The sequence below is a fragment of the Hypanus sabinus genome, chromosome 12 (assembly GCF_030144855.1).
Source record: "Hypanus sabinus isolate sHypSab1 chromosome 12, sHypSab1.hap1, whole genome shotgun sequence".
Lineage (NCBI taxonomy): Eukaryota > Metazoa > Chordata > Chondrichthyes > Myliobatiformes > Dasyatidae > Hypanus > Hypanus sabinus.
Genome location: NC_082717.1, coordinates 64,928,936 through 64,945,977, shown reverse-complemented (window position 1 = coordinate 64,945,977; position 17,042 = coordinate 64,928,936). Strand labels below are relative to the sequence as shown.

Sequence of the window (17,042 nt, the reverse complement as noted above, 5' to 3'; positions counted from 1 at the left end):
AGACAGTATAGTGAGTATCTGAAATATGGATTTACACCAGGACCAAGTAACCAACAGCAGCCCATGTATCTGTTGTGTGAAAAGGTTTTTTTCCTCAAATGAGGCAATAAACTGTCTAGGCTCCTTGAACATTTGAAGAGAAACACTTTGATAAAGCAAACAAGAACTTGGCTTATTTTTAGTCCTTTCATGAAAAGTTTCAGAGATGGAAAACATTTCAAAACATGCTTGCCAGCATTTCACAAAAAGACAGCCTGCTTCATATCACATTTCATTGCTAAATCTGGGAAGCCCCATACAATTGGAGAAGAACTGATTCTGCCAGAAGAAAGGGAGGTTTTGGATAAGTCACCAGACCAAATAATTAAAGTGATTCCACTCAGGGATGGCTTGGTTCAAAGACGGATGAGTCTGACAATGTGGAAGATATATGGTATAACATGCTTAAATTAAGACAACAGAATTTGCTCTGCATTTGGATGAGTTAACTTTGCCGACAATGAATCTTTGTTTCTTGGTTCACTTCATAAAAGGTAAAAGCATGGTTCAATAATTGCTGTTTGCAAGGGGACTGGAAACAGATACGAAAGGGGAAATTAACATTTCTAGTCGTTGAGCAATTTTTCAAAGAGAAGGACATTCCGCTCACCAATATTTTTGCTTATGCAATAGATGGCGCACCATCTATCATGGGGTCATTACTTTCTTGAAAAATAAATCTGTACTTAACGTATTTACCATTAACAGTGCAATTCACAGACTACATCTTGTCACCAAATCTTAAGTGAAGGGCTACACAAATCATTAAATACTATTACCATAGCAGTAAATAAAATTAAGTCCCATGCTCTCAATTCTCAACTATTCAAGCATGGATCTTAACGGGAAACTGCCAGAGACACTTTTATGCCTTTTTGAAAGTGATACAATTCTTCAAAGGCTTGAATGCTTCATTCAGTAATCAATTCATGAATACTAGGCGTGACATTGCTTATTTGGCAGAATTATTCACAGTTGCATGAAATCCATCTTCAATTGCAAGGAAATTATGTGAATCGTATCCGTCAAATCAGCTATCTCCACAAGTTAATCTTACTTAAGTGCAACATTGATGTCATGACCTTTTCCAATTTCAAAACCTCTCTGATTTAGAAGAGAAAGAAGGAATACCAGATGATGATCTTCAAGTATAGTGTGCCTATCTGGGTGAACTACATAAAGATATGTCAGAGAGACTCCATCTTCGTTTTCTTGATGCAAATTCCATATTGGGTAATAAATCCATTCCTGTACACCTGTAATAAGGACTTAACAGGAAAGATAGAGGAAGAATTGATCTTGCTATAAAATGACCGAGCTGAAGCCAAGGTTAAAAAAAAATTACATCAAAGCTTTTGGTTGCAGAAAGCAATATCTGCACTATGGAAAAAGGTCAAAATGCTCTTTATTGCCTTTCCAACATACTATTTAATGAAGCCAAGTTTCAGTGCAGTCACCTACTTCTTTCAAAGTAAACAAACTATAAATTACTAAACATGTGATCTAAGATACCTGAGTGACATTCAGCCTGATGTTGAAAAGCTGCCATCACTGCACCAAGCTCATCCATCTCATTGAAAGGTGAAAAGCAATGAAGTAGTGAATAGTTGGACTATTAATGTATCTCTGAAACTATTGATGAAAATTGTTTTACCTTAAATTTAATTTGCCTTTTTAAATAGACTTCAATAATTTTAATAATTATTAATCACTGCTTTGAAAATATGCAGTTCCAATTTTCTTTCATTGTGCATCGTAAATAAAATTTCTTTAGGCAATGGGTGGAAATAAAAGTGGGGAGGGGTCGGGGGAGCTGCAGTAGTGTTCCGGCTGGGTGCTAAGGGAGTGGTAACCCAAAAAAAATTAGGAACCACTGATCTACACCATCTCCAAAGCAGGGAAAAAAAGAGAAATGCTGATGTTGACAACAATGCCTATAGTAGTAAAGAAATAAAAGTTACATATAGGCAGTCCCTGGGTTACGTACAAGTTCCATTCCTGAGTCCATCTTTAAGTCAGATTTGTACGGAAGTGGGAACAAGTACATCCTGTATTACTGTATTTAGCGTCAGTCAAATGTTTGTCTTAGTATATAATACATATTTTACCTTTCTATGCATATAAAACACTTAAGAAACATATGTATTCCAATAATTAAACCACTATGTTGCTTAGCAATAATTATAGCTTTCATCGGGATAGGGCCTTTCAAATGCTCCACTATTCTCACTTTATCCTTTAAAATTGTTCTAATCGTTGACTGACTGTAGCGTAACACTTTTCCAATGACCGATGGTATTTCACCTCTCTCCAAACGCTTTATTATTTCCACTTTATTTTCCAATCGCAATCACTTCCCGTCAATGGAACAGAAACACTGCGGGCGGCAGGTCCCGAGGTCCGCTGGGCCCTAAGGACCACCTCACTGAGACAGGCTAAATGGGACAAGTGGCGACTGTGCTAGGTTTGGGTATTTGATCCTCCACAATATTCCTCGTTGGAATTTAAATTTTTTTTACGAAGTCGAGTTGCAAGCTTGAAAGCAACCTGGCATGGATGGTACAGGAGTCACTGGATCGACATCAACCCAGCACAGGAGCGAACTCGCAAACCTTCTTTCTCCAGCCCCGCGCTGATCTCACTGTGCCACCAGCCGACCAGTACAGCGGGGGGGGGGGGGGCGTTGGGGTCAGGGTGAATCTTACTAAGAAAAGTTTAAGCCAAATACAAAGTTAAACACTCAACACACTGTCAACGGCAATGACTTAAAATGGCAGACGGCGTTCTCCTTCCTCGGTTCGTAAGTACGAGTTGTCCGTAAGTCAGACACTTGTAACTCAGGGACTGCCTGTATTAACATTTGAATTTAGTTATTCAGTGTTCTTCATGGAAGAAATTCAGTGAATTCCACCTCTTATCCTTATCTTCTACCTTTAAATTGAAACTTGAGAATATTTGGGAAAGGGTAATAGATAATCATGGATATTCTTGTTTTGACATATTTACATCAACTTAATATTGAGCAATGATATAATACTTAGTACTTTTCCCATCAGGTCCTTTAATATGCCAGGCTCATTTTGCACAGAGCCAACCTGCTTCTAAAAGTAATCTCAGATTGCAGCATTATTGCACAGTGAAATACATGCATAATAGCAGAATTGAAGATAGCATGGTTTGGAAGGAAATAAAATTCTAACTTAATCTTTTAAAAATGTAATTCCAGGAGATAAAATATCTGATTACAGCACTGGTTTTCTTTGAGAAGTGAGGAAGTGCCCATTTAGCACAGGATAAATACCAATTACTTGCAGCTTTAGCTCTGAAATTTCTCACGCTATAACAATGTAGTAAGGTTCCCCTCTTGATGATGGACTTCAATTATAAAATGATCTGTCATTAGTCTTGATATAGATCATAAGTTCTTCATATGCTCTTGAGATTTTCTTCGCATTGTTAATCAGTCTCAATTAAATTACCATGAAGATTCTAATATCTTTTGTAGTTATTAGACTTTTTGGCTCTAATGAACCGCATTACACTTTCAGTGAATCCTCTATTTATGTGAATTTGATTATAACGACAATGTTAGAAGAACTGAAAACAAAGCAGCCTGGTGAGGCATTCCTCTGAAACTCCAGACCAAAGGCAAAAGCAGCTTATCAAGTAGGGTTTAGCATATCATTCTTTCTGTATTTTCCTCTCTCTCCAACTCAAGGTGCACATTGTTAAATTTTAAGAAAACCACTTTACTGCTGCTATACCACCATTAGGAAAACCTATCACTCCATCCTTTGCCCACACCTATGGTAAATCCAACCATCTAGCTTTATTTCTTCTTTCTGTGTACAGGCAGAGATTAAAGAGTGTAACACTACAACAGAGCTCTATGAAAAGCTGGCCAACAGAAGCAGAGAAGTAAAGGCAGGGCTACTTTTAGTTGATGAGCTGTGGCAGATTCAATTTGTCAGTGTATGAGTATCTGACATTCATCACTGACTTCAAAGAGAACTGTGTGGGCAAATAAGTGCCCACAAAAACATTCAGTGTCTTCCCCCAACCCAAAGCCAAGGATGAACCAAGAGATTTGTAATCTGCTGAAGGTTAGATTTGTGATGGTTGGGATGAGTGATCTCAAGTTGCACAAGTAGTGTAGTTAAGATCCCTGAAGGCCATCATGAGCAGAAAGAGATTCTGGACTAAACCGGAGTCATAAATGGATGCATGACAGTTGCAGCAACACTTGTAGGCCTCCAAACCGAAAATGCACAGCATTAGAGGCCATAGCACTCACTTCTGGATGAGCTCAATGCATGTGATGCACACTTTAAATGGGAGAATAATTAGATTCCAACTTAAGCCCCCACAGTTCCAGACAAGCTGCAATCTACGTCTTTAAGGCTGACATCAGGGCACCCTTCAAGAGGGTGAATCCACAAAAAGCGTCCAGCTCAGACGACTTAACTGTCCAAATTCTGATGTTCTGCGCAGACCAACTGGCTGGCGTATTCTAAGACATTTTCAACCACATGCTCACATGCTTCTGTGGTGCGAGGTTTCTACCCACTTCAGAATGGGATCTATCGAAAAGCATGAGACCTGTGTTTAGTTGCACTAATAGCCACCATAATAAAGTGCTTTGCCTCAAATGACCTGGATCCCCCTCTATTTGCCTGGCATTACAACAGGTCAACAACAGATGCTATTTCACTGGCTCTGCACTCAGTTCTGCATCATTGGGACAAAGATAATGCAGACTGCAAGCAGCTGTTCATCGACTGCAGCTCGGATTTCAACGAAGATATCCCATCAAAGCTTATCATCAAGCTTCAAGACCTGGGCCTCCATACCTCCTTTTGCACTTGGATCTTTGACTTTTCATCAGAAAGCCATTATCAGAGTGGTCAATAGTAATACCTCCTCCTCACTTATGAATACAAGTGCACCTCAAGTTACATACTTACAGTCACAACTTCATGGCTAACCTCAACTCCAATACCATCTATAAATTCACCAATGATACCACCATTCCTGGTCAAATCATAGGTGATACAAGTCAGTCTACAGTCTACAGAGAATTTCTAGTTTAGCAGTGTCACAATAACAACACTCTTAACATAAAAAAAAACCAAGAACCTGATCACTGACTTCAGGCAACCGCATGTCAATTCTCATTGGTGAGGTAGCGATGGAGACAGTAAGTGATTTCAAATTACTGCCTGTAAACCTCTCAGAAAGTACTTCAGTGCCTCTACTTTCTTAAAAGTTGAAGGAGATTTGGCATATCACTAATTACTCCCAACAGACTTCCACAAATGCACTATTGGAACATATTCTGACCAATTGCATCATGGTCTGGTGCAGCAATTCTGGCACAAAGAAAAGCAACAGTTGCAGAATTGTGGACACAGCTTGTCCCATCCTACCACTAACAGCATCAACAGGAGGCACTGCCTCAAGAAAATGACATCTATCATCAGGGATCCATATTACCTTGGACATGCCCTCTTCTTGCTGCCACCATCAGGCAAGAAGTAAAGTCACCTGAAGTTCCACACTGCCAGGTTCAGAAAAAAAGCTATTTTCCCACAACCATCAGATCATTAAACTTACTTACACAACATTAACCCTACCTTAGCAATGGAATACTATGGAATACTCTTGCACTAACACAGACTTGCCTTTGATTGTGTCATTGTTCTATTTTGCACTGAAATCTTACTTTTGCCAGTCTTTCTTTTCCATCATATAATTCTAATTTATATAGTTTTGTCTGTACCTACCTGCCTGCGATGTTGCTCCACACATTTTCTATTGATCGGGACACCACATACTTATGCAGAAGACAAATTCAACTTGACGTTTAGTACTTCTGCAGAAATTTTCTCTGCACTGGAGACCATCTTGTTTTTCCAAAGGTTTTTTTATTTAAAATATTTTGCAAATTGAGTTAGTGCCAGAATTACAGCAGTTAATGCACTTTGAGTCTTATATTAATCCATTAATGCCATGCCTGTAAGCTAGATTTGCTCTTTACATCTGAAGTGCATTTTTGCATTTCAGCCTTCAAATGTCTGTAGAATTGCAATTTTTAAAAAGCATTTGGTGATTCCAGACCAGGTACACCAAGTATTTATGATTTTTCACTCCTGGAGTTTTGAACTGCTCTCAAACCAATCTGTTTTCTGCTGATAAAAAGAATAAAGAGGTGCTTCAGAGCACTAATTAAGATGGTCTTAAGGGCAAGCCAAAAGCTACAGACACTGCCTTTCCCATGGGTTCAGATTACAGTGGATTCCAGTTACTTGGGCAACATCGGGACCAGTACATTTTGGCCTAATAAGCCAATAGTTAAAAAAGATTTTTAAAAAAGACAAGCTTCCTTTTAATTGAGTAACAAATTATATATTTACATTAAATACAGAACCAATCAGAATAGTACTACAGCATTATAAAACTGTATTAGAATTGGGTTTAATATCACTAGTATATATAGTGAAATTTGTTACTAATACTTATTAGGAGAGTATTTCATTCAATGTACACTGCTGTGTTCTTTTGATTAACTGCAAATGAATAAGATCAGCATAGGCATCTAGTGAAGACAATATTCTGCCTTCATACAATGTTATTGCATCCTCCAGATCTTCACTTTTATTGTAACATTCAAGATGATTGTCAATACCTTCACATTCTTCATTGATCGACTGACGCTGCTGAACATCAGGAAGATGGCATTTACCCACAACGTGCTGCCTTTTCTACTCTGGGGACCACTGCTTACACGGCCCATGGGAGGCTCATTTATTACATCACCGCTACCTCAGAGACAGTGCCAGAGGTGAGGGAGAAGAGTATCCTAGTGAGGTTGAGACAGTGTGCTAACTTGCCACCACTCCCGAGCATACTCCTGGCTAACATTCAGTTACTGGACAAGTTGTGTAAACTGACAGCAAGAATTTCCCATCAGTGGGAAACAAAGCAATGTAACGTTTTGTGCTTCATGGATACCTGGTTGATGGAGGAGATAGCAGGTCTCGGCATCGAGCTCTCTGGGTTCTCCCTGTTCTGGGCAGACAGGTCTGAAAACCTCTCTGGGAAGAGTAAAGGAGGTGAGGTATGCTTCATGGTCAATAATGCTTGGTGTGACCCCCGGAATATGCATGTCCTCAAATCCTTTAGTTTCCTGGATCTGGAGGAACTTGTGCTGCTGTGTAGATCTTTCTGGCTGCCTAGAGAGTTCACAGCTGTGTCTTTTTCGCCGTAGGCTGATACTGACTTGGCTCTCAAGGAACCGTACGAGACCATCAGCACCCTGGAGACTGCACACCTGGAGGCTGTTTTCATTGTCTCTGGAGACTTTAATTGAGCATCACTGACTGAAGTTTCTCTGAAGTTTTGTCAAACACATCCAGCTGAGCACATAGGGAGACAGCATACTTGACCACTGCTACTCTCCCTTCCACAATGCTTACAAAGCACTCCTCCACCTGCCACTTGGGAAATCTGATCGCTCCTCCATCCTGCTTCTGTCCATGTACAGGCAAAAGCTGAAACAAAAGGCAGCCAGAGTTAAAACCATCCACTGTTGGCCCAACCAACCAACATGCTTCAGGACTGCTTTGATGACGTCAACCGGAACGTCTTTCGTGATGAGGATGTCTCCAAGTTTGCTGAAGGAGGCCACAAGCTTTATCCGGAGGACGTTGTCCCCCAAAAATCAGTCAGGGTCTATCGAAAACCAGAAACCCTGGGTCAACAGTTCCATACACACTGCATTCACCGCACTAGACACAGCTCTCACCACTGGTAACCACCAGGAACTCAAGAAATGCAGCTATGATCTATGCAAAGTCATCAAGGCAGAGAAATGACAATACAGGGACAAGATCCGGACACATCTCTCCACCAACAGCACATGCAGCTTATGGCAAGGTCCGCACACCATCACTGACTTCGCAGACTTGGTGCTGCCAACGTCGCTGCCTCGCTCCCAGATGTGACAAATCTTTTTTACACTGTGTTTGATGTTGCCAACACTGATCACCCAAGGAGGGCCACTGATGTGACCTGCACCTTGGTCATCTCTGAGCTGAAGTACTCAGGTGTTTTCAACGAGTGGACAGTTGCAAGGCTGCGGGACCGAGCGGCATCCCAGGGCAGGTACTCAGGATGGACCCGGCACAACTAACTGGTGTGTTTGCAGACATTTTTAATCTCTCCCTTTCCCAGTGCAGAGTGTCCTCCTGCTTCAAAACATCCACCATTGTCTCCGTACCTAAAAAGAACCAAGCGAACATGCCTGAATGACTGGCATCCTGTCGCACTCACCTCAACAATAAGCAAATGCTTTGAGAGTCTGGTCAAGGATTACATCTGCAGCTTGCTACCACCCAAACTGGACCCCCTACAATTCACCTACCGATAGAACCGATCTGCAGATGATGCAATAGCCACTGCTCTACACACTGTCCTTACACATCTGGAGAAGGATGCTTATGTGAGAATGCTGTTCTTGGACTACAGTTCAGCATTCAACACCATAATTCCATCCAGGCTAAACAGGAAGCTCAGAGACCTTGGCCTTCACTCTGCCTTGTACGACTGGATCTTGGATTTCCTGTCAGATCACTGGCAAGTGATAAGAGTGGGCCCCCTCACCACTTCCCCTCCGACCCTCAACACAGGAGCCCACCAGGGCTGTGTCCTCAGCCCTCTCCTTTACTCACTGTACACCCACGACTGTGTCACCACCCACAGCTCCAATCTCCTAATTAAATTTGCAGATGATACTCCATTGATTGGCCTTATCACAAATAATAATGAGGCAGCCTACAGAGAAACCAGGATCAACAGGCTTTGGGACGGCTTCTTCCACCAGGCCATCAGACTGATTAATTCACGCTGATAATCATATTTCTATTCTGTTGTATATCTTACTAAACATACTATTTATTACAAATTACTATAATTTGTACATTCAGAGACATAATGTAAAGATTTTTACTCCTCATGTATGTGAAAGAGGTAAGAAATAAAGTCAATTCAATAGTTCCTAACTTGAAGTAGTGAAATCATTTTATTTTCAACTCTAGGCCGTTTCTGGCATCTCTAAGCCTGAATGCAATGAGCAAAACAGTTCTAAATTTTCTTTCTGCTTATTTCTAGCCAACTATCAGCGACAAAAAACACTGCTTTTTAAACAAACACCATTTAAAACTGTTCGCTCTAAGCAGTGTTGAGTCTAACAACCACACAAGTGACACCTGTGAGAAAATGTTTGCCAACAGTCTCCTGCCCATTTAAATGGCATAGTATCCCAAATAAATTAAGGGAATCTCAGTTATTTTCTCGATGAGTAGGTGACTGGCCCGATTAACCAATTGTTCAATTAACTAGAATCACTGGATTTTAGATTCCTGAGTAGAGTTTCCAAAGAAGTGCTCAGAGTCTCTTTATATTATTTTTTTCTGCCACTTTGTTGTTGAGAGATAACTGAATAGATTATGTACCAGCCAATACCACAGTTATCAGCCACCATCATTTGACACCCTTGCACTCTCACTTAGATAACGGCATGGCCTAATATATGGCAATACTTGGATCCATTGTGTTCTCATGAATCATTGTAATTGTCTGATGCAAAAGGATATTGATTATGGCAAGACCATGCTCCAAGCATCATCAGAAGTGTACTGAAATAACCTTCTCTCACCCTTCCCTTTCCAACTTTGCATTGAAGCCAGAATAAACAAAATTAAGGTCTTGTTTTTGTACTGCTCTCAGAGCATAAACTATTTCACCATTGCAGCTAATAAATATACAAAAATACATTCTGTGGGGTATAACTCAGCAGATAACTTTCCACATCTATTTTCTGTACATCAATAGGGTTGAACCAGGACAAATACAGGAAGAAATGCAAATTTGATTAAACAAAAAAGCCAAGCCTACCATTCAACAGAAGATCATAATCTTAATTGCAGCCTGTACCACAGCATTTCAAGGTATAAAAACACTTTGTTTCCATTTTAAGATGGTTCTCAGATGTGGTTTCTGGGAGGCATACTAAAGCATTTACTAAGAAGCACGTTAGACTATTGAATAGCAGGAAATCAATTGATGAGGTAGCAAACAAATAAATTGGGCATCAACAAGTCATCTTTAACAGTGTTTCATCAGCATTTTCTTCCCATAAAAAGAGCATGTAATTCTGCAAACTGCCAAAGCTTCTACAAATCAATATTAAAATTAATATTGAGATTCTCAGTAAAAATTACCTTTGATGTAGCATTTAACAATTCCTTCAATTCATATACTTTATATAAAAGAGTTAATGTACTTTTCCAAGTAGTTATGATTTAGTAATGACTGAACATGTAATGAATGAGCATTTATTCATAGATACAGGATTGTAACAAGCCCATGCCACCCAATGACAGCCAAGTGACCAATGAACAAACTAACTGTACATCTCTGGAACACGGGACGAAACTTGAGCATCCAGAGGGAACCCACATTCTCTTCATGGGTTCCATGAAGAGAATGTACAAAATCCTTACAGACAACAGCAGTTATTGAACCTGGCTATGCTACAAACCACCCAGTATTGTTGGGAGAGGGTTTAAATGGTGGCAAAAAGCATTAGCTGGTTAGAATTAGAATCAATAGTTAAAATGGTGACAATTTTCTTATGTCCAAGGCTTGATTATGGCAGGCTTACATGTAAATGTTGCACTAACTTGGAATTCAGACATTTAATTAGCCTCCAGCTCAAAATTTGGCTCAATGAGCTAGCAGAGCTGTGAGGGGAGTTCCTACAAAGGAAAAGCAAATTTTAAATAGCTGTGAAAGTAGAAAAATAAAATGACTGCAAGTGTTACTTGAAAATTTTCAGCAAACCACCAATGTAAACACAACTATATACGTTGGAACATTTCCAGTATATTTACATAAGTTTTTAATGTTTCAATTTTCACACAAATGTAATAAGACCATAAGATACAGGAGCAGAATTCGTCCATATGGCCCATCGAGTCTGCTCTGTCATCTTATCATGGCCGACCCATTTTCCCTCTTGGCTCCAATCAATTGCCTTCTCCCTGTATCCCTTCACACCCTGAATAATCAAGAATTTATAAACCTCTGTCTTAAATATACTCAATGATTTGGCCTCCAAATCCACCAGTGACAACAAATTTCACAGATTCACCACTCTCTGGGTAAAGCAATTCCTACTCATCACCATTCTAAAAGAGTGTCCTTCTATTTTGAGCATGAACAAGAGAAAATCTGCAGATGCTGGAAATCCAAGCAACACACACAAAATGCTGGGGGATCTCAGCAGGCCAGGCAGCATCTATGGAAAAAAAGAGTACAGTCAATGCTTCGAGCCAAGACTGTTCAGCAGGACTGAAAAAAAAGATAATGAGTAGATTTAAAAGATGGGGGGAGGGGAGGGAGAAACACAAGATGATAGGTGAAACTTGAAAGGGCAGGGATGAAGCAAAGAGCTAGGAAGTTGATTGGTGAAAAAGACAGAAGGCCATGGAAGAAGGAAGAAAGAATAAAGCGGGGCGGGGTGGAAGGGAATGGGCTGGAGATAACATGAGCGAAGGACAAGGGGATGGGAAATGGTGAAGGGAGAGGAGGCACCTGGTGTTTCTCTCTCTCCTCCCCCCACCTTTCAATCTATTCCTTAACTTTTTTCCTTCAGTCCTGCCAAAGGGTTTCGGCCCAAAACATCGACTGTACTTTTTTTTCCATAGATGCTGCCTGGCCTGCTGAGTTACTCCAGCATTTTGCAGCACCTACAGAATTTCTCTTGTTTGTGATAGGTGAAACCTGGAGGGGATATGGGTGAAGTAAAGAGCTGGAAAATTGATTGGTGAGAGAGATATAGGGCTGGAGAAGAGGGAATCTAATTGGAGAGGACAGAAGTCAATGGAAGGAAGAAAAGGGGAGAGGAGCACCAGAGGGAGGTGCTGGTGAGGCAAGGAGATAGGGTGAGAGTGGGAAAAAAGGATGGATTTTGGTCAAGGGAGGGGGCCTCCATTATGAGAAGTTCAAGAAATCGATGTTTATGCCATCAGGTTGGAAGCTGCCCAGATAGAATGAGAGCCCCAAAGTCCCCCAAGCTCCCCACTCCCGCGCATAAGTGGCAGCAAGCAGCGATTCCCCCCTCCCCCCAGCAAAAAAAAAACGCACCCGTTGCCGGGCACAAGCGTGAGCTAGGCAATACCAAAGACACAGACCTTGCAGTTATCCCAAAGACTATTACATTTCATCCGGCATTCGACAAACCACAGGTTCTCTCTCTACATAATAAGGGAGAGATAGGTGTCCCCCATTTTCACAGTGAGCAGGAGACATGAAAACAACCCGCTGGTTTACAATGTTAAAAAGTCCGTTTTATCACTTTTTTCTAGCTCTGTGCCTGAAGATTGCAAAGATCTTGTGTTTTCAGGCCCACAGCAGAAGATTTTCCAGCCTCTCCGATGACACAAAAATCTCTCACCATCACGCCGACCCTCGATCTGCCCGTCTCCAGAGCCCCAAGGTCTTAGATTTTGGATTTGAGTCAGATTCTCACGCTGAACCCTTGGTGTGACAAACAGCAACAGCCGGTCTGAAAGCCCGAGAACTGGTCCCATTCCTGCAAAGAACCGAAGTCTGTGGTTCACTTTTGCTCCACTTCTGTGTGTCCCCCACTGCCTCCATGTCCAGCACATATTCTCCGCAACTTCCGCCATCTCCAATGGAATCCCACCAATAAACATATCTTTCCCTCCCCCCACTTTCTGCTTTCCGCAGGGATTGCTCCCTACACAACTCCCTTGTCCATTCGTCCCTCCCCACTGCTCTTACTTATCCTTGCAAGCAGAACAAGTGCTACACGTGCCCATGCATCTCCTTCCTCACTACCATTCAGTGCCCCAAACAGTCCTCCCAGGTGAGGCAACACTTCACCTGTGAGTTGGTGGGGTCATATCCTGTGCCTGGTGCTCTCAGTATGGCCTTCTGTATATCAGTGAGTTTCGTAGATTGGGAGACTGTTTTGCCAAGCACTTATGTTCTGTCTGCCAAATAAGTGGGATTTCCCAGTGGCCACCCATTTTAATTCCATTTCCCATTCCCATGTATCTATCCATGACCTCCTCCGCTGTCGTGATAAGTACACACTCAGGATGGAGGAACAGCACCTTATATTCTGTCTCGATAGCCTCCAACCTGATGGCATGAACATCGATTTCTTGAACTTCTATTAATGGCAGCTCCCTCTTTCACCATTCCCCATCTCCTTTCCCCTCTCTATCCTTATCTCCTTGCCTGCCCATCGCTTCACTTTGGTGCTCCCTTCCCATTTTCTTTCTTCCATGGCCTTTTGTCCTCTCTTATCAGACTCCCCTCCTCCAGCCCTGTATCTCTTTCACCAATCAACTTCCCAGCTCTTTACTTCACCCATCCCAGTTTCACCCATCACCTTGTGTTTCTCCCTCCCCTACCTCCATCTTTTAACTCTACCCCTCATCTTTTATTCTCCAGACCTGCTGAAGGATCTCAGCACAAAATATCAACTGTACTCTTTTCCATAGATGCTGCTTGGCTTGCTGAGTTCCTCCAGCATTTTGTGTGTTGCCCCTCTATTCTGAAGTCAAGTCCCCTGGTCTTAGACTCCTGCACCATAGGAAACACCTTCTCCACATCCACTCTCTTGAGGCCTTTGAAAATTCGATCAGTTTCATTTAGGTCACCCCTCATTGTAATTAATGGGACTTTACACTTAATGGCATAACAGCTGGACAAGTGATCAACTTTTACTAATCTAAATTGTTTCACAATGGTTTCTGGAAGGAACAATAGGGCACAATAAAGAACTCCAATTTTATTCTTCCCACTGAATGAAATGCTTGATCTTGACTGCAGAACTACAAACACTTGAGCATCTTTCATTGCAGAGTGGGGAAAATGTCTATTAGATTCATTGCTATCTTGATTCCTTGAATGATCTTTGAATGAAAAGGTTTGAACATATGGATTGGTACCTTGTCTCCATTGGTCTTTTTCTTCATTTAAAAAAAGGATATTTATTACATCGTTGGATTACAGATTAATGACCCAATACCAATTTGCATGCAGAACACTAAGACAACAAAATTACACATGCTATCTTTCTCAATTGTTTTACACCTCTACTTAGCATCACAGTTGGTTTGCTTCTTCTCGAGTTTTGTGGGTCCCAAGATGATTTTAGAATCTATACAGGTTGCCATAGGTGCAGAAAGTCTCTGACAAGCAAGCAGTTAGGTAGTTTGGGAAATGGAACACTACTTCTACCAATTCTGCTCCACTTCTGAGTGTTCCTGAGAATGTACTCAGTACTCAAAGTCATTTGAAATGTTCTTCATGTGCCAGTTTCCAGAAGTATTACTGTTTTAGTTACTACAACAGTTGTAAAACATTGTCTTCAGTTTAACTGAAAAATGAATTTCACTATCATACGGTTTAGCTGATTACACACAATCTCTTCTAAATGCAAGAACTGGACGATGGTCAAGTAGTCAGATAAACTAATCGACAGAAACAAAGAAAAATAGTTGGCAATTTAGCTTTGTGAGTCTTCTCCACCATTCATTGCAGTCATAGTCTCTTTTGATTCAACTGTCTTCAATATTGCTTATTGATATAATTTTTTTAACCCAAATATCATAATGTTTTGCTCAGTGACCCATGGGTGTAGTTTACACTTTTCCAAACTTTAGATCACAAAAGATCAGATCACTTGCTGGAAACAGTGGAATGAAATTTGTCATAACCTTCAATGTGCCAGCAAGGCCTTAAGCTGACTAAAGGAGATAGTGTTTGAAAATCAGCATGTCGAACTTAACAGCACTGATTCCAGTCTACCGCAATACTTTTGAAGGCTGAATTATATAACTCAAGAGCAGAGATCCCACAAAGATTATCTCCTAAAATCAAAATATGCACTTGAAGAATAATGCAAGATCAGTGCCCTCCCCCAGGTCAGGCAATTGACTGTTTGCCAGGCCACATTATTTACATATCTGACACCAGTTTCTTGAAACAGACTCAATCCTGAACATTTCAGGAGTAGGAGTTACCAGATTAAGAGAGGTAATAATTCAAAGATCTCTTCCAAAAAAAGCAACATTCCCACCAACCATGACCCATTTAATTTTTGGTATTATGTGTACCCAATGCATGGACTCATTGTGAGAATCCAGAGTCAATGCATCGGGTGCACAGTCTCACAAATTATCTAACTACCCACCCATTCAGTCAGATATCATTTGGCTCAGTGTGCAATCATCAGTCCCAAGGGCCACTTCAGAATAAATGTTATTTCCACTCATTGCTGAGTCTTTAGTAGGAATACAAGCAGAATTAATTAGAAAACTAATCTGCATTGATACAAGGCAAAAATAATTGCATCATTTAAAATGAAGTCCTGTCCTATTTTTAAAGGAGGAATATAAACAAAACAGAAATTAGAACTGAAATAATATTCAAGATCCAGACCTAAGTTGAAAGAATGAACAATCACTGTGGAGTTATAATTTGGTAGGCCTGTTTCAGGTCATATAAAACTCCAAGCAAAAAGAACTAGAATCTTTTGCAGATATAAATGATAAGTAGCAACATAAAGTCACTATATTCCTAACACTAATTAAATTTTAAAATACATTAGTGACTGATAAATTACAACTACTGATGTCCGATCTAAAAGGCATTTGCAAATTGTACATTAAAACAATCAGTTAACTCTTCAAAAATATTTAGTAGAAAAAGTATACATTAATGGATTGAGTTAGTAAAGTGACAAATGGAACTTAATTCAAGTGCATTTTGGGAGAGCAAACAAATACCTTTAAGTATACATCCACATCTGTAAATGTCATTGGATAGGGAGATAATACGGGTTCAAAGGCATTAAAATAAAATAAATCATTTATCAAAAGATCAAGCCACAGTATATAAAAACAGCAAGATCAAAATAAAGTTCAGCAGCTAGAATACCTCATACAGTTCAGATTTCTAATGCATAAAAAGAATGTGAAGGTACAAGTTTGTCTAGAATGTTGATCTAGACAAATGCCAACAGAGAATTTATGTTACAAGATATGATTGGCTAGGCTGAGAGTGTTTTCTTTGGAACAAGAAAGCTGAAGAGAAGACTCTGGATAGAGATCAGTGATAAGTGGGCATAGATTTAAATGTATATGGTATGAGTAGGGAAAGATTTCTCAACGTTTTCAATATTGAGTGCATGAGAATTTTGGGCAACAGGGTGGTGTAGCGATTGGTGCAATCACTTTACAGATGGAAGTTCGATTCCTGCTGCTGTCTGTAAGGAGTTGGTATTTTCTCCCCATGACCACATTGGTTTCCTCCCACATCACGAGTTAGGGTTAATAAGGTGTGGGCATGATATGTTGGTGCCAGAAGCCTGGTGACACTTGCAGGCTGCTTAATAAAATACTCTTGATTTAATGCAAACAACGCATTTCACTGTATCTTTCCAAGTACAAGTGACAAATAAAGCTAATCGTTTTTTGAAAACAAAAACACTCAATCACATTTAAAACATATTCCAACAAGTGCTCCTTGTGCAATAATTTACAAGGCCATGGACCAAGAGTGAGAAGAGATGGAACCTGATGCGTGTGTGTACTCCCAGTACAGGCCGAAGGAAAACAATGAAGGCAAGGAAGACAAAGATTTTTTGAGACCTTCTTTCCAGTGAGTGACTGTGGAATATGAGCTTAACCTGCTGACACAAATGGATATATATATATGCTAATTGAAGACCAATCTAACACCTCTTTCCCAACAACAGCCTGCTATAACCCAATAAGGGCCTCAGTGATGGGAAGTTCTTTGCAAGAAATGTGTAAATAGAATGCTACAAACTTGAGACCAAAAACATCTACTATTGCCAGGATTTCCTCAGTAACAGATATTTTAATGTTATCTTCAATGAT

At 40.4% G+C, this 17,042-nt stretch overlaps 1 protein-coding gene across 3 annotated transcripts in view; it reads right to left on the bottom strand.

Moving 5' to 3' along the window:
• commd1 (copper metabolism (Murr1) domain containing 1) overlaps positions 1-17,042 on the bottom strand; it is a 109,047-nt gene that overhangs the window by 64,899 nt on the left and 27,106 nt on the right. Inside the window, exon 1 of one of the 3 annotated variants that reach the window (XM_059986113.1) lies at positions 12,557-12,663. The exons of the other annotated variants lie outside the window; for them this stretch is intronic. Within the exon in view, the coding sequence (XP_059842096.1) occupies positions 12,557-12,559 (3 nt within the window). The 5' untranslated portion in view covers positions 12,560-12,663. Of the gene's footprint in view, positions 1-12,556; positions 12,664-17,042 lie in introns of those variants that run through there. 3 annotated transcript variants of the gene reach the window in all.